We start from the raw sequence: 23,082 nt of genomic DNA, 5'->3' as shown, positions 1-23,082 counted from the left end.
GCTCTCAGCCGCTGAATTCAATGTCTAACCCAATGTGGTATTTTTGAGGCATTTAAAAAAGGGTGTTAGGTGATTAGTGTTTTATTTCAGTTCGCCAACCAACCATAGACAATTGCTCTTCCTGCGGTTTCCAGGGCGCTCGGACAGGCAGCTGGCTTTTGTTTCCACACCAGAGATGAAGCAGCACTGATGCATTCTATTAACTATAAGCCCTTTTTAATATTAATACTGTGCTAGATGTACTTGGCATTTAGTTCATTATCATTGTACTGTAGCCCTTAATGACAACAGCAAAACTCTCCTCCTCCGGGAAGCACACTGTCTTCCCAGGGGACCTCTGTGCTTCTAAACTTCGGTTCCTCGTTTGGTGGGTACTAAGGATCCCAGGTGGTCGGGGAGCCTAACGCCCCAAGACAGAAAGCGCTTCCCCTGGGACTTGGGAGCTCGCCGAAGCTCCTTTAAATGCCAGCTTCTCTCCCGCCCGCTAACTTGTCCATCTCCTTTCTATCTATAAAAACCTTATTGCGGATTATGTGATCCTATCATAGAACATTTAGAAAATAGAGAAGAAGCTAGTGCTATCATCTTACAATGTTTTTTCATCTTTTTCCCCATATGTGTACATTTACATTTGCTGTGTGTGTGTGTGTGTGTGTGTGTGTGTGTGTGTGTGTGTGTGTGAGAGAGAGAGAGAGGACTGCGCAGGCTGTGAGAGTGACAGAAACCTGGTTCCAACAAACCTGAGCGAGGAGGGGAATTTATTGTGAGGACTGGGTATCCCTGAGCCCAAGGACAGGAACTTGGCAGGGCATGAGAACCAGTGGAAGCCGGGCCACAATCTCCCAATCTCTCAGCTGTCTTTCTTCTCAGGCTTCTTTCTCTACTTGTGTCTTTGTCTTTGTTGCCCAGTTGTTTGCCACATGGAGGAAAACACATTCACAGAAATCTCCCAAGTTTAATTTCTTTCCCCGTCATCCATTCAGAGAGTTCATCCCAATTCTTGTGTGATCCCGAGACTTATTGTACAAAGTGGCAGTTGCTGGGGTAGTGATTTGATAGGTGGAGGGGGGCTTGGCCGGGATTTCCATCTCTTGTTCCTCAGGTATGCCGTGCATCCTCCCTTTTCACTTATTCCGTCCCCAGACTGTCCCTACCTAACGTAATCCCGCCACCCCCCATCAAGCTGCAAACTCGTCCCCTTCTCAAGGGGAGACAGCCCTAAGTCTGGGTCAGCTGCGGCCTCAGTGGTCTTGTCATAGGGCCAGTGTTCTCCAGGCAAGATGCTGCAGGCAGCACACACACCCTCTAGTTCAGGCGTGAGCGGGTCCAGGTGAGGCTTGTCACCATCTATACCCTGCGGCCTGAAACAATTTAACTACCCCCAGACAGTTGCTGTGCATAATCTCTGGGTTCTCAGTCAGTCTAACTAAAGCTGATTTCCTAGGTCTGAAGGCGGAATTGAAAGCAGATTCTTCCTCCTCAGGTTTAAGGCTTTACCCAGAGAATACACTCAGCAGGCAGCGATAAAGCTTGCTTGTGTTTCTCCCACTCCAGGTGAGTGGGCTCTGGCCCTGGACAAGGTAAAGGGGGGACCTTCTCTGCCTACAGGCCAGGTGCACGAGAAGGTGGATGAGCCAGGTTCTGGCAGCTGCGTCGTCGCCCCCTCTGCCCGTTGGTCTCTGCTGTAGAAAAGGAGGGCAGGGACTGGAGTGTTTGTCCTGCCGCCTCAGACTGTCCTGGGGAGAGCCCCTGGGCTTTCCCTTTTAAGGGATTAACTGGGCATCATCCTGGCCCTTACCAGCAATGACCAGGTATTTTGGAGTCAGACTCCCACACACAAGTAACCCCCCCCCTCAATCTTTTAGATTGAGTGCCAAAAGCCAGCTATATTTTTTCAATGGCATTTCTGCCAACGTTCAAACTGTCTTGCTATTAGCAAGTTGGCCAGTTTTTAATTCAACGCCCACAGGAACCGGTTAACTTATGGGGCAGTGTGGTGACAAAGGTTCCTGGGAAACCTTACAGTTATCACCTGCTCATGTGTGTAGTGCACATATGTGCACTTGTGTGCGCGCACATGTGCACACACACGGCTGCTCCCAGGGACTCTGTGGAGGAGGGCACAGTTAATGCCTGCGAAGCTGGAGGACAGGCAGGCCGAAAATAAAAAAAATTGTCCAGTATGATTATAACTAGGGTACATTAAATTTTGGATTCTATATTTTTGATGTGATAATGTATATACACATTTTTCTATATTGTAGATTTTTCCACATGCCATTTTAATGATTACATAATGTTTCATTGAGTGTATGTGTTATAATTTATTTCAGCGATTTAGATATTATTGGAAATTTGGGTCTTTCTAGTTTCTTTTTAAATAAATGGGATGTAATGAGTATCATTATACACAGAACTTTTTCAATATCTGGAATAATTTCTTTAGGATATAGAAGTGGAATTATAGGACCAAAAATAGGAAAGTCCTTTTTGTCCTCATTTTTGTCCTTTCCAGAAAGTCTACACTAACTTACAATTTTCATTGCCACCAGCAATGGATCAGAAAGTGAATTTCACTACCTTTGGCTATTTTCTTGAACAATTTTTAAAAAATATATTGGACATAAAAATACATTTTGATTTAAATTGTATTATGAGTATAAGTGAGGGGTAATTTGGATGTAATTTATACATTTTCTTTTATAACATGTCTCTTTTGAAATCTTGGTCTTTTATTTATATATAAACTCATTATAGAACAAGAGCTGTTTTTCCTATTTTGCTTTAAACATTTTCCTCTAATTCCTTGCCCTTTAAAATTTTGTAAGTGTGCGTGGGTGTGTGTAGGTGTGTTGGCATTCGTCCTTATCATGGAGTCTTGCAAGATGGCTCGGTTTTAGAAAGTGAAATATAACTAAGAGGAGGAAGTCCATTAGCTGAGCGTTCTTTCCACCTGTTTCAGTGGATTATTTCAAAATCCCTGTCCTCGTCATGTTGGGTCATAAGCCTGTCTGTCTGCAGGGAGGATTGCCACTTGGAATAAGGCGACCTGGGTTCTAGTCTGACTCTGGTTTTCTTTTCTTTTTTTTTAAGATTTTATTTATTTATCTTCAGGGGGGAAGGCAAGGAGAGAGGGAGAGTAATATCAATATATGGTTGCTTCTCATGCCTCCCCCACTGGGAACTGGCCTGCAACCCAGGCATGTGTCCTGACTGGGAATCAAACCAGGATCCTTTGGTTTGCAGGCCTGCGCTCAATCCACTGAGCTACACCAGCCAGGGCTGACTCAGTAGTTTTCTGAACAGGTGCCCTTGAGGGGAACTTTGGCTGTCTAGCCTCAATTTCTTCATCTCTAAGGTGGTAGATTTTAGGAACTTTCCGGGGGTGAGGGGGGAAGTCTGTGGTGGTACATGCCCAGGGTGGAGAATCACATTGACCATGAAGGGTCTTCCCCATCTCGTTGCAGAGTTTTGGAAGTCCCAGCACAGTGACGCTTCCCGAGACCTTGTTGTTTGTGTCGACCCTGGATGGGAGTTTGCATGCTGTCAGCAAGAGGACAGGCTCGATCAAATGGACTTTAAAAGAAGGTAACTTGGGTTTGGTCCTGGGTGTCCCGGACGTTTGCTCAGCTGCTTCCAAGGAGACATATTCCAGAAAAGGAGAAGAGCAGTTTTATGTTATTTAATAAAATAAAAAGGGATAATGGAATCAAGGAGAGGACAAGGCTCAAAGGTGTGTTTGCAGTTTGAATTGTGATTATCTGCTAAGTGCATGAGTTGAAGAGGCACTCCTTTTTTAAAAAATTGAATTTATTGGGGTGATACTGGTTAATAAAATTATATAGGGTTCAGGTGCACAGTTCTATCACACATCATCTGTGTATTGCATTGTGTGTTCACCACACCAAGTCAAGTCTCCTTCCATCACCATTTATCAGATTTTATGTTTCAATGGCTCCAGGCTTTTCTATGAATAGTTCTGGCTTGGTCTTTACAAAAGACATGCTGCATTAAATTTTTTGTTAAGCTCTAACAATTACAATCTTGTAATCATAATTATAAGAAGCTATCTTCTCTAACCCCAAATGACTCATTTGCTTTTATAGAGGCTGCAGTAATTGAGGGCTGTAAGATTTGACATTCATCCAAGTTAGCCACTTTATTGGTTCTTTGCATGGAAGGAGGTAAAAGACGGAGCTTGTTTGTCATTGAGTAATCTCCCACACTTCCATGTGATGGTCTGGTCTCCCTGATGGGAGCAGAGTGAGTCCTACAGCAGTGGAGTTGCATTCAATTTCCAGAGGAATTTTCCCAGGTAAAGCCAATCAAATCTCAGGATTTGGGGCCTTCTGTGTCATCTCTATTATTCTGTCTAGTAATGATTCTCGTTTGGCCCTAGATGAGCGTCTGACCAGCATGTTCTCTTCCGTCACTAATCTGTGACTCATTATTTTCAAGAGCACAGCAAGTGTTTTTCCTTCCTTAATAAAATGTTCCAAAATAGTACTTTAGATGGGAAAAGATGGACCTACGTCAGACGTCCACACGTCATCCTGTCAGTTCAGCAGCAAACCTAGTGACCATCCGTGGATGGTGGCGGCTGGGGTCCCAGAGACTGCCCCCTGCTCTGGTCTGGGCCCTGCCGGGAGCAGCAAGAACTTTAAGCCGCAGAAAGAACCAGCTCTCAGGAGTCAGTAGCCACAAGAAGAGGGTAGAGCTGGGTTTTGTCATTGCGTTACAGAATGTTATCTGTACTCTCTCTCCTTCAGGCTTAAGCCTTTTAATGCTTTTTAAAACAAAAACAGAGTTGTTTAAATCTCGTGATTTCTGATTTTGTCCCAAGATGGAAATCAACAAGGTACAGAAGGATCTCGATAAGCATTTTTATTGTCGTGTGAGGGCTGGTCCCTCCGCTTCGGCATTCCTGGGCAGGGCATCTTTGCCCCAGGCTGCCCTGTTCCTCTGCTCTGCTTCCCCCATCTGTGTCATTTTAAATTGGTTGTCTCCAAGTCCCAGTTTCTAGAAGTAGCCTCAGCTGTGTCCAGCAAAACTGTGTCCTGCCTTGTTTGTTACTTGGCCAAACATAAGAATCAATGGAACAGGGCTCGCTTCGGCAGCACATACACTAAAATTGGAACAATACAGAGAAGATTAGCATGACCCCTGCGCAAGGATGACATGCGAATTCGTGAAGCGAGCCATATTAAAAAAAAAAAGAATCAATGGAACATAAGAAGAAATGTTCTATCCAGTAGCTTGGGGCCTAAAGCATTTGCCTCTTTTTTACTTAACACGTTTTTGCAGGAGCTAGTCTGCCAAAGATACTATGTGGGCCCAGAGAAGGAAAAAATAGTCCTTGCCCTCCAGGAGCGCACAGTCTGAAGGGAGAAATGATAAGTACCCAGAACTTCAACTCAGAACGTGTTGTCCTTGCATTGGGGAGGTCCCAGGAACTGCTGGGGCGGGGGTGGGGGACGGGAAAGGCTTCATGAAGGGGGGGTGTGGGAGGTGAGCCTTGGCGGGGGATTGGATTTCAGTCGAGAGGAGGCCTGGCAAGGAGCAAAGCAGGCAGCAGGTGTAGGCAGGTCAGGGAGGAGTTAAAAGACACTTAAAGGAAGAATTAGAGAAATGCAATTAAATTCTAATTATTTCAAGTAGTATTCAGTACATTCTAAATCTCACTGATTTTCTGAGAATAAACTGGCTTATTTTAGTGACGTGCCATCTTGGCAACCAATGACCTCCATATACATGCATCTGTGTGAAGATTACAGGTGGAAATGTGTGGAGCCCCCAAGCTTTCAGTCAGTTTTAATCTTGGAATTTTAACTAGAGATTTCACATTTGATATTTGTAAACCATTAATACCAAACAGATTATAAAAGTATCCAGATACTGTTCTAGGTCCTGAGGATACAAGTGAAGGAAACAGACAAGTCCTTTCCTTCATAGAACTTTTATTCTAATGGGGAAACAGATAAGGGAATAAATGATGTAGTGATGCTGAGAGTTATGAAGAAAAATAAAGCAGGGAAGTGGAGTGGGGGTGCCAGGTTGCCAGGGTGGGGGGGGTAAGATGGGGCTGCAGATTTAAACAGGGGCAGCCCCACTGAGAAGGCGTCACTCGGGAAAGAATCAAGGAAGGAAGGAAGTCTTTAGGCCAAAGGCCCTGCAGGGGCACAGGTGGGTGTGTGCTGTGCATGGCAGAGGGCCAGTCCTGCAGGGACACAATGCCGCTTTTACATAATGTTTAAGATAAAAATGCCCCCACCACTGTCCTGAAATGAGGCTTAGTTGCTAACCTACATACACCTACAGTTTTAAAAAGAAATATTTGGCTCAGTTGCTAATCTGAAATGATAGACAAGAGGTTTTTAGTCACACATGTGTAATTTAACACGTGAATGTTCAGACTCGTATTGGTCCCCACTGACACTACACCTATGGACAAGCACGGGGCCTGGTGACACAGACGGGCAGAAAGGCAAGCTGGGACACCAGACACCTCTGCCGGCCGGACTTCCAGGACTGGGAGCAAGTCCTGATAATGTTCCCAACAAAAGCACAGCCTTACCTGACTGAGACAGTAGTCACATTCCAAGAAGATTCAGTCGTACAAAATTATGCAGAAAAGTGCTTTTGTGTTTTTATGTAAAGCACTTAGGTGGTAGGCTCAGGTAATCACTAAAAGTCTTCGGCCCATATAAGTGTATGGCAGAACCTCAGAGGTGCCTGCAGATACAGGGCGATCTTTAGCTGGGCAGGACTACCTGGCATTCCTGCCTGCACCCCACTCCCCCGTTCGTGCCCCGTGGTCCCCCTCACTCAGGTCCTGTGACCACCAGGAAATGCCCTCGCAGACTCCCTGAGCGCTGCTAGGCCATCAGTGACCTCCCTGTGAAGACCTGGTGTACCTCCTGGTGGCTGGTGTGAGGGCAGTGGCATTGTTGAAGCCATTGGCTTCAAGAAGGAGCAGCATGCCCTGGTGTTACGAGGTTTGTGCCCCCCCAATGTTGAAGCCTTATCCCCCAGTACAGTGGTGTTTGGAGGAGGAGGCTTTGGGAGGTGATTTGGTTTAGATGAGTTCGTGAGGAAGGCCCCCCTCCCCATGGAATTAGTGCCCTTCTGAGAAGAAGAAGAGACCAGAGCTCTTGTGCTGTGCACCATGTGGGAACACAGAGGGGACGCGGCCATGCAAGCCAGGGAGAGGGCTCTCGCAAGAACCCAACCAGGCTGACCCCTGGCCTTCGACTTCCTCGGCTGCAGAACTGTGAGAAGTAACTACCTGTTGTTTAAGCCACCCAGGCCATGATGCTTTGTTATGGCAGCCCAAGCTGACTAGGACGCCCGGCCTCGGCGCTACAGGATCAGCGGGTGCTGCGTGGAGGTTGAGCCGATGGAGCCAAGAGGAGCAGGAGACTAGGTGGAGGTGCTGCTTCCGTCCAGGCGAGGCAGGCTGTGGGCTTGGGCCCGCGTCAGAACGCAGACGCAGACGGACACCTTTCACTCCTCACACTGGGGTTCTGCAGCGTATATACCCGTCACTCCCTGTCGTGGTTTCCAAACTGTTTGCTTGTTTCAGGGGCCAACAAGCTGGGTGTGTTTTTTCTTTTTTTCCCCAGAATGGTTTTGGCAGGTGCTTTTGTTCCTCACCCAAACATGTGTTGCTGTTCCCAGAAATGGAGGTTTCTTACACCATTGTGGCAAACCGTACCTAGTACAGAAAATGAGTTTTATTTGTTTTCAGAAACTTATTTGAGTTCTGACCGTTTAACTTAGGAGTGACCTTTCTGCTGTGATTTTGTAACTGTAAACACCGTGTCTGTCTGTCTGTCTGACGTTTTACCAGTGAAGACGGTGGAGTATGTTTTACTTCTGCACTTTCAGCCCAAATGCAGACTGAAAATGTTGCCATCGTGCTTTCTGTTAGATTTGTTTCACAAAGCTTGTTTTGGCTCGCTGGGGTCGAAAGGACGTTCTTTGTTATTGCCGACACTGGTTATGGCTTCTTGCACTCAACTTGAAGTAGTAGTTAATGCCGATTTTTGACACCCTAATCCTCATCAAACTGCAGGTAATGATTTTTTAGCAACGTTACTCCCATCCCTTCCATGGCACAGAGGAATGAATTACAGCCACACTCTACTAATTTAGAGTAACTTAGAACCGTACTTTACTAATCATAAAAGTATGCTAACTGTGCAATATGGCTCCTTTCCCAACCAGATGGGCCCGGACCCCTGAGATGTCCCTTGAAAGGTTCATATTGGAAATTCTCAGAGGGAAGGCTCAGAACAAAATTTATTTCAAATTTGAGGAAAATCTTCTTCCGACATGAGCTTCACTCCCTTACTGTGTGCCCCTTGGCACGGGGTCTCCCGGGGCTGACAGCGTGGCCCACCCAGTCTAGAAAACAGGGCGAAGCTCTGCCACTTGGGCCCCGAGTCCTGCCACGCAGACTGAAGAAGTGTCTCCCGTCTAACTCCTCCTCGTCCCTCCAGCCGGGCTCTCCATCCACTTCTCAGATTCACACGACAGCTTCCTGGCTGTGGTCCCTGCCGCCTGTCTTACCCTCCCATTCGTCCACCACGCTGATGTCACACAGGCCCTGCAAATGCCCTCTGCAGAGACTGATCCAGCACCCCCTGCAGAAATAGGCTTGCTGTCGGCTGTAGCAGGGCTACGCCAAGTGCCGTCCGCCTAGCTGTGTTACTCGTCCACGAGGAGAGACGTACAAGAGGGAGAGTGCCACCCAGATGGGCTGTGGTTTTCAACAGCTGACCCTTCATCATACAGCGTGGGGAGCACTGGCCCACACCTCGGCGTGCGTGCGAGGCCCTTCAGAATCCACCCTTGCCCACCTCTCCAGCCTCAACTCCCGGTTCTCCCTGGAGGTGCCCCTCGTTGCAGCCACTGCGGTGCTCTCGGCCTCAGAGACATCGGGCCTGGGCCGCTGCTGCCTCCACACCAGCAGCCTGCACTGTTGGACAGGCTCCTCGTCATCTGCCGAGACCCCCTTCCCAGGTTACTTCCTTGACTCCTCAAGCAGGGTCAGCCCCTTCCTCCTCGAGGTTCTGGAGGCACTTCCTGCTGGTGTTATGAATTTCTGTTTGCATTTGTCTTTCTGCGGAATTTCTCACTCCCTGAAGGTGGGGTTTCTAGACAGCCCGGGGTGCTCGGTAAATGTCTGAGGCACCCGATGCCAACTTGGGTCCCAGAACCCTTCTCCCTAGATGTCTGCCAGGAGCCCTGAAAAAGAGATGAGACTTTGCCGCCTCAGGATATGTCGTCTGTCACTCATACTGTCGCATTAACTTCCAGTTCCAGTTTCTGATCTGGAGTTTCAGGTGGCTCTTGCATCTGTTTGCAGGAGGCTTTCTTTCCTGTCCTCGTTTCTGTGGAAGAGGCGGAGTTCTGCAGGCAGGGCTGTGACGGAAACACGAGAGGGAGCGGCTGTGGAAAGGGTTGACATTTCGCTAATGGTTCTAATCTGTGTTCTCTTATGGAATTCTCTAGGCTTGAGATACGTATCACTACCTTTCTACTTCCTTGCTTTAGCACAAGAAAAATGGTTATTTGCTCTCCATTGTCTTGGAGGACTGAAAATTTAGTTTCGTGCCAAGGGACATGAGAGGACCAATTTCTGTTTTTGAAGATCTTGGAAATGTGTTCTGTGTGTGTGTGTGTGTGTGCGCGCGCGCATGCATTTTACTATTTATCATGGAAGATTCTAAACATACATAGACAGAAAGGTACTTATACAGTGACCCCGCATGTACCCACGGCTCAGCTTCAGCAATCACTAGCCGTGTCCAGTCTCATCTGTGGCCCCAATCCCATCTCTCCCTCAGGCTTGGGATTTGCTTCGGAGCGATACAGCTCCCATTGGGGGTGCAGTGGGGGTCTCAGGCAGCCGATACCACATATGGCGGCATAGATTCCAGCTCCCGTGGGTATTCTTTGCTGCCTTACCTGATATGTATGAGAACCCCTTTGTGAACATTGAAGTACATGAATAAAATGCCTTTCTTGGCTGTGACGTATTTACCTTTCTGTTCATCCTGGGGTGCTGTGTGAGGTCTGATGGCACTCCCATTGTTCAAGAATGAATTCTGTGACATTATGACATCCTGAGAGAGATTTGGTTGCAAGTCACAGTATTGAGTAGCTTATCCTCCGCCTTTAGTTCCTTCACAGTTGTTTCTAGCATTCAGGGTGTGTCTTTAGGTCTGAGTCAAGGTGAAGATGAATTGGAGCCTAGTAGAAGTCCACTGCCTTTGGTGTGGGCAGTTTTTCGGATTACTCGGATATCTCGCCATGGTTGTCCTTGTCACACGTGACACTTGGTGACTTGCAGAGGTGACCTGCAAGTAAACCTGTTAGCTACACCTTCTCCCGGTTCTGATGGGGTCTGGACTTGGAGGAACTTTGGATTGGATGTCTGGTTCAAAATGCTGTCCTCGTGCAGGGTGAACTTTGAGGAACGTCTGAGACTCTCTGCCCTACGGTTCGGACCTAACACCTTTCACGGGAGTGTACCGTGCAGCCTCCGAAAGCACCTTTCTCTGGAATGAGCTGCCATTGGAGAGAATTTATTCCTAATGGGTTCACTTGAGCGCATGAAACGCATCTGGGAGACTTGAGTTTTGAATTAAGGGAGGGTGAGTGACCTTGTTTCTACCAATCATTTTTCTAAGAAAACAGTATTAGAACTTAAGCATTTTTTTTTTTTTGAGGAAATAAATGGCAGTTGTTTACAGCAGTCAGACCAGCCGATCTAGTTTCACTGTCCGCTAGGATTAAAGTCTCCAAGCCCTCTTTAACTCCTTCCTTTCTTTCACTTCATTTTCTCTAATCAGCACTTAGTTTTGTTAATGTTTTTCCTCACCCTTTTGGTTCCTGACGACCCTCCCTTGTCCCCTACCCCATGCCGCACTCCGGCTCAGGCCATCTCACTGGGGTGATCGGGTTCCTCCCTCACCACCCTTATGATTCCTTCTTCTTCTCGTTGGCTGAAAACCCGGCTGTTCGTCTGACCTTTGTTTGGAGGACTCTCTCGCCTCTCCAATTTTCTCAGAAGCCTACAGTCGGTTTCTGTAGGCTTCCCACATCACGGAGTGAGTCCTCACAACTTTCCTCCCCGTGGTCTCCCTGCCTCCTGTCCAGCCTTATTTGTGTTCAGAAGGAACATGTCACACTTGCCGAGCCTGCGTCCTTATTCCCACAAAGGGGGTGGTGGTTCTTTGCGCGTGTTGTCTTGTCATCCCCACACTCGGGGCCAGCCTTCTGTGTGGTCCCTTTCTCCCCTGAGAACACGCCAGCCCTCACTGACTTCTCTCACCCCGAAGATCCTGGGATGCCTGTGGCGTGGACCACGCGTTTCGGCCATTCACTTTATACTGTTTTGCGTCTACCAGCTTTCTAAGCTCCTTTCTTTACCCTGCACGGCACGGAACAGAGAACCAAGCTGAGTAGACGCTGCCGTGTGTGGGTATGTGTGGTAAAGCTCAACACCGGGAGGGGGAAGGCGAGGCTCTTGCATGTTTGCTACGGGGGTCGATTGCAGGGAGCATGAAGCAGCTGGGACTTCACTTGGGGTCTTTCGGTCCTGCAATGCCCTTCATAAGGACCAACTCAGAACATCTCAGGTCCCTGCTGAAGGTGCACTTGGAGGGGGCCTGTGTGGAAATTTCTGCCTGTGTCTGACATCTTAGTTGACCCTGGAGAAGACCTGGAGTCGGGGAAGAAGCCGGTTTTCAACACCAGGTGTGTAGGGTCCGTAGGTGGTTTTGTGTTGGAAGGAAGAGCAGGGCAGTCAGCCAGTGCTCATCTGGACTCCGCGGGAGAAGCCGGTGTTCCAGAAGTATCAGCGCTCGTCCGGGGAAGAGAAGATAATGATCTTGTGAGGCTCCTTCAGTTCCAGTCAGATGGGCAGCCTGTTCTTGTGGCTTCTGTAATCAAAGGGATCTTATTCCTTCCTGCGTGGAAGAAGTCCACCAAAGCTCCCTCCAGAGAGAGGCCATCAGTCCCGACCTCCGGTTTGAAACAGTTATTTAAACTGTGGTTGACTTCATCCGAGACAGTTTTCTGTTTGGCCGACTTATCACCCCCGCGTTCCCCAGCCCCTTGCCCATGTGATAAGCCTGTGTGGAGGGGAGCCCGCAATGGCACTGGCAGGGCCCTGCATGCGCTTCGAGGGGGCCTCCCTTCCGTCTCTCCGAACCCTGTGGGAGGATGGGGTCCGCCTGTCCAGTGTCACATGACAGGTGAGAGCAGGAAGAACAGGTCTGTCCTTTAAGCCTGTGGGAAAGGCTTTCTTTTTTTAAGCTTCTGTTTTTTTTTAACTTTTCATTTTAGAAAAACTTCAACATTCAGAAAAGTAAAGAGAATAGAACCCTCACGCACCAGCACGCTGCTTCAGCGATGACTAACAGTGGCAGTCCCCTTCCCCTGCCTCCACCATTTTGAAACAAAGGCCGTATCAGTTTTGTCTGTTCCCTGGCCAGGTGGCTCACCCGGTTGGAGGCTCATCCCGTGCACCAAAGGGTTGTGAGTTTGATCCTCCGTCAGGGCACGTACCTAGGTTGTGGGTCCCATCCCCAGTCAAGGCACCTACAGGAGGCAGCTGATTGATGTTTCTCTGTCTTTCCCTTCCTCTCTCTCTAAAATCTAAAAACATATTATTAGGTAGGTGAGGATCTGTTTTTAAAGGCTGTATCATTTTTCCCCATAAGTTAAAATAATTATTACATGTGAGTGAACAAACAGAACTATGCCTGGGCAGCTCTTTTTAGCTTTTGTCATGTAGGTCTCTATGCAGAAAAGTCTTTTTTTTATTTAAAAAAAAAAGCTCATTTGAATGACTAGTCTGCATACACTATTGAATGTCTTTCTTTCATTCTGCAGACAGCATTGTCTACTACTTGTGAGGGCTGCAAAACCTGGGCAGCAGTCACTCAGTTCACTCTGATTATTCATTAAACTGTACGTAATCAGCTTCATGTGCTTTTCTGTGTAGACGCTCACAATAAACAGAAAAGATTTTCCCTGATATTGCAAGTGCCTAAAATTCAGTCTAGTCCCCAAATATTTGAGAACCTGAGAGGCCACATGCAGTTAAGTACCTGTCCCTTGAGAAATGTGGTAAGTGTATCATGGGAATGTACGAAGTGCAGTGGGTGGCCAGTTTCTGATTTCCTGGACGAGGCAGCATTAGAACTGATTCTGAAGGGCAACTGGATTTAAACTAATGGAGGTGGGACAGGTAACAGGGAGCACAGACACCAACAGGAAAGCGTGGGGGCAGCTTGGGGAGTAGAGGTGCCGGGAAGTGAATCATGGAGAAGGATTGATTGGGCCCCAGCTGCGCAGAGCCTCGAACGTTTGCATCTGTGGCTCCCAAACCGAGCCGAGGGGCCCCAGTGCCACCAGGAACTCGGATACTGCAACTTGTTTTAAAATTTTCAGAAACACAGCAATGTTCCGCGGGTGCCAGGCACCCTGCTCAAGGTAACTTATGGTTTCAACATGAGATGGGGCTGCTTGTCCTTTCAGTGATGTTTCTTTGTCAAGCTGAGTTTCCACAGGCACCATAATAAACTCAAATGCAATGGGAACATCAGTGTGGAGCGCGCTGTAAGGAGGGTGATGGTGTCTAATCTGATTGCGAGATTTGGAGTATGTGCATTCCCCAACGATTATACTCATCCCATTAGTAAGTAATTGTGGTTAAGAATGAAATAGATGTTTTTCTTTCAATTTGCATGTATTACTTTTTTCATGTGGCTTTTAAGTTTCTAGGCCCTAAAGTTGTTTGGAGCTAACTGCTTAATACATGGAACCACTAGGTATTTTTTTAGGCCTCAGGCCCTCAGAAAAAATCGCTGAGACACTAATGGGTGCCGTGAACCAAGGCAGTTTGGGAACTGGATTTACGTGGAGGGGAGACATGAACAGATTGGGCTTTGTCCAGCCCCAGCAGGAGTGGGTGGGGCGCATGTCTGAAGGGCAGAGGTCCGAGACCGGGAACTGATTAGGAGACTGTGGTGTAGACCCAGTGAGAAGTGGTGAAGGAGGGCTTCGTTTTTGAGGAGTGTTAACACGCCTGATCTTACAGAACTGGGAATCTCAGTGAATGGGCTAGAATGAAGAACAGGAGAGCGTCTAGGACAACTCTGGGTTTCTGGATTGTGCGACTGTGTGGAAGTGGGGCTGGCCAGCTCACTGGGGAACTGTAGAGGAGGAGCAGGTTTGAGGGGCACGGATGACATCTGGGGGGCTGAGATACCCCCCCAATAAGCAGCTCGAAATTGGACCGGGTCGTGGGCCTCGCAGGAGAATGTTGTCAGATGCCGTGTGGAGACTGAATGAGAAGGACTTGCGAGTGTTTATTTGATGGGGTCACTGAAACTGGGCAGTGGCAGTTTTAACCTTATTCTGGGGGGTGGGGGCCAGAGGGCAGGAAGGTGAAACGGGGCATCCAGAGCAGTGGTCTCTAGGATGGCTCAGATCAGAACTGCCTCCCGTGTGTTAGAAATGAAGCCTACCCATAGAAGCAGCTCCCTGGGGAAGGGCCCAGAAGTCAACGTGGTAAAAACCGTGGGTAACTTGTGCGTGGCTGGCGGAGAGGTAAAGTAGCACAACCACCTTGGAGAACTGTTTGGCAGTTTCCCGTCGAGGCCAATGTCAACAGCCTGGCTTAGCCATTCTGTGCCTAGGTATTTTCCCAACAGAAATGAAAATATAGGTCCAAACAAAGACTTGCACACAAATGTTTGTAGCAGTTCGATTCACATTTTTCCAGTCCAAAACTAGAAATACCCAAATGTCCATCAACAGATAAATTGTGGTCTATCCATGCCGTGGAGCGCCCTTCTGCCCAAACAAACAAACAAAAAACAGCATATGAGGCACGCACCAGTATGAATGCATTTCAGAAACATGATGCAGAAAGAAAGGAGCCAGACGTGAAAGAGACCTGGCTGTGTGAATCCCATTTGTGAAAGTTTACATCAAACGCAGGGAATCTCTCAGTGGTTGCATGGGTAGGGTCAGGGATGTGGCATTCAAAGGGGTGTGAGAGATGTTCAGGGGGTAGGAATGATCTGTATCTTGATGGTGAGGGTGGTCGTAGGCAAGCGTTCATTTTTCAGGACTCACCGAACTGTACATGTAAAGTGGATCCATGAGAGAAAGGAGAGTGTGGGCAAAAGAGGGAAGGGAAACCCAGAGGTCTGGTGTGTCAGTGGGCAGAGGGGAAGGAGTTAGCCGGCCAGAAGGACTTGGAGGTCCTTGGAGACAGCGTGCCGCTTGCAGGTTTAGATAGATGCGTGTGGAATATCTATGAATCTGAAGGCGAAACCATTGTCCTTTTTAGAGATGTGAAGGCAAGAGTGGTAGAGTTGGGCACAGTCGGAGGGAGAAGAGTAGGAAGTTTCAGGGGGTTCACTCTGCCCCCTTGTGCCACAGGAGGCTGAGTCGTGAGTGGAGAGAAGGGGGCTGTGAGGCCAGGAGTGAAGGTTTGAAACACCAGCAGTGAGGATGAAACCACCAGGGAGTGGATAAACATCCCTCCTGTGACACGGGGCCCAGCTGGCTGGCCATAGACGTATAGTGGTATTTCTGAGTGATTGCAGCCTTTTCTTCAGCAGTGCTCAGAGGCTGGGTGGAGGGAGTGGGATTGCTGGGTAGATTCTGGGTTGAGTGTTGACAGTCTAGCTGCTGGATCATTAGAAGTAATCAACGATGCATATCCATGCAGGGCAGGAATAGAGATAGGAAGGAAACTAACAAAAATATTGAGCTCCTCCTACGTGCCAGGCACTGTGCTAGACTTTTGGGATGTAGCAGACAAGAAAAGATGACTCCCAGCCCTTATAAGGGGTAGGGAATCCTGGCGGGTGGGAGGTAGTCAAGGAAGACCTCTCTGAGATGGTGACATTTGCTCAAAGACCTAAGCAGAGGAAAGAGCAAATGCAAAGGCCCTGAGGCAGGGGCATGCTTGGCAGTATTTGGGGAGTATAAGGAGGCCAGCACTTCTTTTGCAGATAAAAACGTTAAAAGTTTTTTTTTTTTTTAAGATTTTATTTATTTATTTATTTATTTTTAGAGGGGAAGGAGAGAAACATCAATGTATGGTTGCCTTTTATGCGTCCCCTGCTGGTAGTTAGCCTGCAAGGAACTGGCCTGCAATCCAGGCATGTGCCCTGACTGGGAATCGAACCGCGATCCTCTGGTTCGCAGGCCCGCGCTCAATCCACTGAGCTACGCCAGCCAGGGCAAAAATGTTTAAAGTTTTATCCTCATGAACTGAGATCAAGGGAAGATGTGAATATCTATTTTTGAGTCATTTCCGTCTCAAGTGAAAAGGGAGGAATTGATTAGCACAAAGCAGGAGCCACAGCGAGTGTCCTGTGATCTCACTGGGTTTCTCTGAGTGTAAAGCCTGTCCATTTTCGGCCCAACCCACCAGGAGAGTCAAGTCGAGCCCCGTGGCTGCTCCCAGGGGAGCACCGACCAGGTTCCCTTCTTCATGGGTTAATCCGAGAAACCAATCACAAATTGCAGCTGTTCAGCCATTTTTCTCCTCTCCTGATATTTTTACCTTTACCTGACATCCTTGCCTTCAGCTGTAATAACACCTGTTTTTATACTTGGGACGTCACCCCTTGTTTTTCCTTTCTGAAAATAAAACAGCTTTTCTCTTTATCAGGCTTCATATAGATAGGGTGGCTTATTTTGTAGCAGTATTTGTTTATATTCTTATAGTTAGGCCAGGTTTCTTTTCTCCTGGCTGAACCTTTTTTTTTTTTTTTTAAACAAGACTCTTGCCTGATACCGGTTCCCATTATTAAATCAAGAACAACCACCCTTTCGTGTCGGGCTCTCCCTGCGTGTTTTCAGATGATGCTCTTTGGTTTTATTTTGCTCGCTTTCCCAATGTTTTTATCTTTAACCTTTTATATTACGGAAAATTTCAAGCGCATGTGGAAAGAACAGTCAAATGACCGCCCCGTGTTATCACTTTCATCTTTAAACAGTTGTTGACAGGTGGCCATTTTTTTTCATGTTATTCGTACCTCCCTACAAATTTTTTTCTCTGGCAATTTAAAGCAGATCTCAAATTCAAATGGTTTTTTAAGAAAAAGAAGGCAGCCGCTTGCTTGCTTTCTGGGAGAGCTGTCGTAACAGTTGTGCCGTCACGTGGCCTAGAGTTCCGTGGGTGCTTATTCCAGGAGCCTTATTTTACCGAGTGGATGGGAGCGCTGAGGTGTCCAGAAGGTGCTCCTAGTGGAGACCATCTCCTCCTGAGCCTAGAAAAGCAGCCTGGTTCTCAAACCCCAGTTCTGTAGTCCCACCATGACCCATTCCGGGCTCCTAGAAAACCAGGAGAATCTGCCCCTGAAGACAAGTCCCTGAGAGCGAGCAAGTGCTGTACCTCAAAGATAGGCTGACCGACAGGGATTGAGGTCCTGTCAGTCTCCATGTCTTGTTTTGGTGACTTGCTAGAATGCAGCAGTGTTGTCTTCGTCTGCAGCAAACCTAGAAGGTGCCCGCGTGACAGCTGTGCTTGCTGTGGGGCCTGGCATTCTCGCTTTTCCTGGCCGCAGGGCAGCAGTGGCCAGGCTGCAGCGGCACCTGGACTGTTTCAGGGGAGGGGGGCGGGCGAGTGAGTGCTGGGTGCCCTGATTTCCTGTCTCTTGCATCAGTCTGTTTGTGAGCCTGTACCGAGAGGTGATTAATGGGAGCGACGAACATATGCTTACTGACTGGAAGTTTTCCCCGGTTCCTAGAATGTTTTTGCTTTAATGAATTGTGTGTGTTGCCCACAGACCACCTGTGGTATGTGCTTCTGTTGTTGTGAATGCCGCCTGCCTTCACAGAGGGGCTGGACTTTAAAGCAAACTCAACAAAAGATAAGGCTTGAAAGAGCTTTCTTTGTCTGACGGTCCCAACTGACTGGGAGAATTAGCTGCCTGTCACCATTGGCAGAGCAGTGGAGCCTGGAACTGTGTCCAGAATCATGTCGCAGTATTTGCTGTCCTCATCCTGGCTTTGAAGTTGTGGGTGGACTGGCTGTGCAGCCCATGGGGGTTCTAAATTCTGTTACCTCTCTGAGGGATACTTTTTCATTGCTTTTAGAGAGAGAGGAAGGGGGTGGGAGAAAGAGAGAGAAACATCAATGTGAGAAAGAGACATCGATTGGCTGCCTTCTCATATACACAGGGGATTGAACCTGCAACATTCCCGTCTATGGGACAATGCACCAGCCAACTGAGCCACACTGCCCAGGGCTACCCATGGGGTTTTTGATCGCTAGAAATACCTCCTTACTGTGCCGTCTCGTGCCTGTGGGTTTCAGCTCCGTCGCAGCACCGCGCTGTCAGTGGCCTCTCACCCCCACCACTGTCCACCTCCATATAGATAGAGTGGGAGCAGGTGTGTCCTCGGATTTATGCCCAGGAGAATGTGGGGAAGGAGGAATTCTGCCATTTTCACAACTGCAAATATAACATTGACTTTGAGAGAAAACTCTTTTCCCAATTTAAAAAGCAACACCTGCTTTTGCAGAAATTTGGGGAAATAGAGGAAAGTTGGGGGAAGTCACTTACATTTCCAACAGAGATAACTTGCCATTAGCATTCTGTGCCCCTGCGTGTAGTTGTCTACGAGCTTTGAAGATTTTCCCCTCAGCTGCACCAGTAGTCTATGTACAATGTTATCTCTTCTCCTAAACATAATAGTCTGAAAATTTGTGTATGTTTTAAAATGTTATAAGTACGTTTAGGACTTAATAATTTTCTTCCAAGTGGACATTTCATAATCTAACCATGTTCCTGAAGTTAGGTCATTTATAATGTTACCGTGAGCATCTTTGTACAGAAAACATTTTCTAGGTGTGTGTCATTTTTATCCTAGACCTTATAGAGTCAGGAGAATGAACACTCAGAGGCTCTAAGTTCGCCATATTGCTGCCCCCAAGGGTGGATGTGTCAGGGAGTGACACTGTGACCCACTCACTGTCCCCTGAGGGTTGTGGCTGTTCTTCCTCCCCATCCGTCCCCCAGTTTCGGCATGTTTCCTGACAGTGTCCCATTTTGCTGTCAGTTCTCTCTCCAGTCTCAGTGACGATCGTAAGAGCGCACACCTGTGCCTTTGTGTGCGCGTTTTCTAAGGTGCCTTCACGCACGTTATCTTGGGTAGGTCAGTTTAAGTTATTGGAACAACTTGGGAATGGGTCCTGGGAACTCTCTAGGAATCTTGATGTTTTGGAGTCTGTCTGATGATGCCTTTGTTGTTCTTTCACGCAGATCCAGTTCTGCAGGTCCCAACACACGTGGAAGAGTAAGTTTATCCATTTGCTTCAGCCCTTCCCTTGAATCCGTTTTCTGAATTATTCCGTGTTTATGAGGCTGGTTGCTGGGAGTACATAGGCAAACGTTAAAGGTCGAATGGGAATGATGGAGACACAGGAAGTCTCACAGATGCCACGCCGGAAGTCGGTGTCAGGGGGAGGGCATTCAGCCCTTTGGGCGGGAATCGGGGGCATTGTGGGGGAGGGAGGCAATGGTATTAAAAAGGCTTATCTGAGATGGAAGTTGAGTTTGTAACGTAAGCTCCAAAGGAAGGCCCGAGGGTTCAGAGCTCTCCCTCCACAGGTGTTAGCCACAGAGAACAGGCCCGACCCTGACCTGCTGCTGGGGGTGTGTGCCCGAGTAAAAGCTGGGCGGCACCTGTGAGAGCCTCCAAAGACAGTCCATCCTGAGCAGGAAGAGACTCCTCCGGGGGTTTCCGAGAGACCGGGTGTGGTCTTCAGCAGGTTAACTTGGCCACAGACCCCCTCACACCTGCTGCAGGGGGAGCTGCCGGCTGAGAGACTTGTATCCGTGTCCTCGGCAGGTTCTTTCCGATGTCAGGCTCTCAAAGTCTGCTTTTATTTCCTCCAGTTTAAAAATCAGTGTTTGTTGAACACTTAAGGTAGATTAGTTTACCTGTTTATGTACCGAACCATGCTAGTAAGTGTTAGTTGTTGCAGTTCTGTGCGCAGTTGACTTGGAAGCTGAAAAGCAGGCTCACCAGGTTCCTTTCGCCTGTTTCATCCTCGTCCAGAAGGGCTTTGGCCCAGGGATGTGGTCTTCTTTGATGTTCTGCGATTTTTCTTGTGCGGGTTGTTTTTTTCCTACTCAAGTGCAGTATAACCCCCAGAGGGATAGTTTGTGCTAGAGTGAAAAGCAGGGGGTGGAATCGGCTTATCTACACCCCCACCCCTACGCCCCGTTCCCCTCTCCCCCAGTCCCGGCTGTGACAGTGTGTTCTGTGCCCTGGGCTGTAACTTCTCAGTGACACTCACTGCTTCATTTCCAGGCCTGCCTTCCTCCCAGACCCCAATGACGGCAGCCTCTACACACTTGGGGGCAAGAATAATGAAGGCCTGACGGTGAGTGTCCTCCCGAGGTTCTGGACCAGCGACCCTCAAATCCTGCACCCTGAGATCACTTGAGAACATAAAAGATGTTTTGGGGGGAGTCTGATTCAGGTGGTCTGGAGTGGGGCGTCAGTATCCTTTCACGGCTTCTGAGCTGAGCTTTTAAATGGCAGCCAGAGTTCAGAAACATCCGTCGAGACCAGCAGGTTCCGACGGCCCAGCCAACACCCCCGAGAGGTGTAATACTCCCCTCAGCGGCAGGGCTCACTCACACTAGTGATTCTCGAATTGGTGCTGGTGGTGGCAGGGCGGGGGGTGTAGTTTGAAAAGATGCCCATCCCCCTGCAGACGCCCCATGTAGGGGCGTGTTATATTCTCACCTCCATTTGAGAATCTAGATGGTTCCCCGCCTTGGCTACACATCGAAATAACCTGGAGCGCTCTCAAGAAATACCGAGTATAGGTACCAATTTTGGAAGTCTCCGTTTAATCAATGTAGGCATCAGGATTTTTTAAAACTCCCCAGGTGAGAGAGTTTAGAAACAGGTCCCACATACGAGCACCTGAATGCGACAAAGGCAACACCGCAGTGCAGTAGGGGAAGCTGGTCTTAACAAATGCCTCGGGTCTGTAGGGAGATCCGTGAGGAACACAGTCTTGCCTGCCGCCTCCCACCAGACACCCGGAGCTCTGTCCCAGACGGACTGCACGTGTGAACGCGAAACACGAAACAAGGCTTTAAGGAGAAAAGTAGCAGAACGTCTTTGCCACCTTAGAGTAGGTTAAGATTTCATAAATAGGATACAAAAAACCCAAATCAAAACAGAAACACCCCACGCTAACTATAAAGGAAAAAATCGATATATTGAGTTGCATTCAAATTAGGAAGTTTTTGTCTTTAAGAGACGAGAGAGGCAGGCTGCGATGTGTTCACAATGCCATGTCTAATGAAGTCCTCATATTCAGAGCATACAGGATGGGGCAAAAGCAGCTTTATAGTTGCTTGTATGGAAAGCAGTACAATAATTAATAGATAATAATACAAAAATAAACTGTGTTTTGCTTACTCGCAACTCTAAACCTACTTTGGGCCCACCCTGTTATAACCAACTCTTATGAATTATTTTTGAAAGACAGATAACCCGGTAGAAAAGTGGAAATAGTGGATATCCAAATGGTCCCTAAACACATGAAAAGGAACTCAGCTTCATCAGTCACTAGGGAAATGTAAATAAGAACCACAGTGGTCTGCTACCGCCCACTCGCTAGAAGGGCTAATGAGAAAAATGGAGAAAGAAAACAGGTGTGAGGAGGAGGCTCGGAGCAAGCAGAACGCTGTACCCTGCGGTGGAAGTGCGGTGGGCGCCACCAGGTTGGCAAACCGTTTGGCAGTGTCTGCGACAGCCTGGTGACCCCGTAATCCCCTCTCAGGGCGCATGCCCAACTGCAAGGCATGTATGTGCTCACCACAAGACAGGTGCCCTCGTACACTGCGGTGCTATTTATGATAACTGAGAAGTGAAAACTGCCCGAACAAACGGCATGGATAGTCGACAGGATAAATGAGTTACAGAATTGTTTACAGTTTCATAGTCTACACCAGTGGGAATAGTCTAGGACACAGATGATCTTGCCAAAATGAGGTTGTACAAAAATGACAAGCAAGTCTATGCAGTGAAGGACTCATTTCTACAAAGGCTTAAAGACAGGAAACACTAGTCTATGATGTTTTGAAGTTGGGATAATGATTACCCTGGGGTGTCACCATTGGAAGAGAGGGCAGAAGGGGCTCTCTGAGCACTGGCAAGGTCCCATTTCGCCACCTGGGTGCTGGTTACACAGGTGCGCTCACGTTGCATAATGTAACCGAGTGTACACTTCCGTGAGCTTTCTGTGTGTAAGTTCTGCTTCTGTGGAAGGTTTAAAAAGCCTTTGTTGTGCAGCTAAGGTTGAGGACTGCTGGTCTAGACTGCTACTGGCTTGGGAGCTCCAATTTGGGTGTTTTAACATTATTTGATGAATACTTGTGACGGAAACGGGGGAGAAGGGCAGGTCTTGTGTAGAGGTGTGTGCGTTTCACCTTCAGCATTTCTCCCCGCGCCACTAGAACCTCCGTTTCTGAAGCCCTGTTAGCCAGACACAGGGCTGCCGGGGTTGCCCCACGTTAGAGGAGGGGGCACTGTGCCTGGGGAGGTGAGGGAGCATGCCCAAGGCCAAAGCTTCGAGTGTTGCACGGGGGGCCTGCAAAGCTCCGTAACTTCCCAAGGATGCTCTGACCAGCGCCCCACGTGCCTTCTGGCACCGCGGTTTAGCGGCTCCAGGCACAATGTGTTTCCAGCCCGAGCCCTGAACCAGGAGGCTCTGCAGATGCTACCAGGACCTCCAGGCTGGAAGCCTAGCGGTGACTTTCTGATTCTCAGAAACGTCCGGCAGAAGCCCAGTCATTACCGCTTCTTTGGGGCATTTTTTGCTTTTCTAAGGCTCCGCTTAAATGTCGGGGTGATGGGAAAATCCAAACGATGAATTATTTCAAGTTCTGTTGACTGAAGCAAGGGAGAAATCTTCTCTGCTGTGGAGCAAAAGGCAGTGTAGTAGCAGCAGGTATCTCTAGAACAGTTTCAGGAACACAGAATGCTCCAAAAATAACGTCTGCTGAA

General features: G+C 48.2%; 1 protein-coding gene and 1 non-coding gene across 2 annotated transcripts in view; both read left to right on the top strand.

Moving 5' to 3' along the window:
- Nucleotides 1-23,082, top strand: part of ERN1 (endoplasmic reticulum to nucleus signaling 1) — a 78,868-nt gene that overhangs the window by 23,335 nt on the left and 32,451 nt on the right. The window contains exons 2-4 of the mRNA XM_037070243.1: nucleotides 3,468-3,588; nucleotides 19,311-19,344; nucleotides 20,365-20,437. Coding sequence (XP_036926138.1) covers nucleotides 3,468-3,588; nucleotides 19,311-19,344; nucleotides 20,365-20,437 — 228 coding nt within the window. The remainder of the gene's footprint in view (nucleotides 1-3,467; nucleotides 3,589-19,310; nucleotides 19,345-20,364; nucleotides 20,438-23,082) is intronic.
- Nucleotides 5,102-5,208, top strand: LOC119003841 (U6 spliceosomal RNA). The gene has a single exon (XR_005070044.1). It is a non-coding gene; the product is annotated as a U6 spliceosomal RNA (small nuclear RNA).

Source organism: Sturnira hondurensis, unplaced genomic scaffold (assembly GCF_014824575.4).
Source record: "Sturnira hondurensis isolate 20B ecotype Veracruz unplaced genomic scaffold, ASM1482457v3 Scaffold0018728, whole genome shotgun sequence".
NCBI lineage: Eukaryota > Metazoa > Chordata > Mammalia > Chiroptera > Phyllostomidae > Sturnira > Sturnira hondurensis.
Note: the sequence above shows the minus strand (reverse complement) of the source record. Positions and strands in the feature narration are given on the sequence as shown.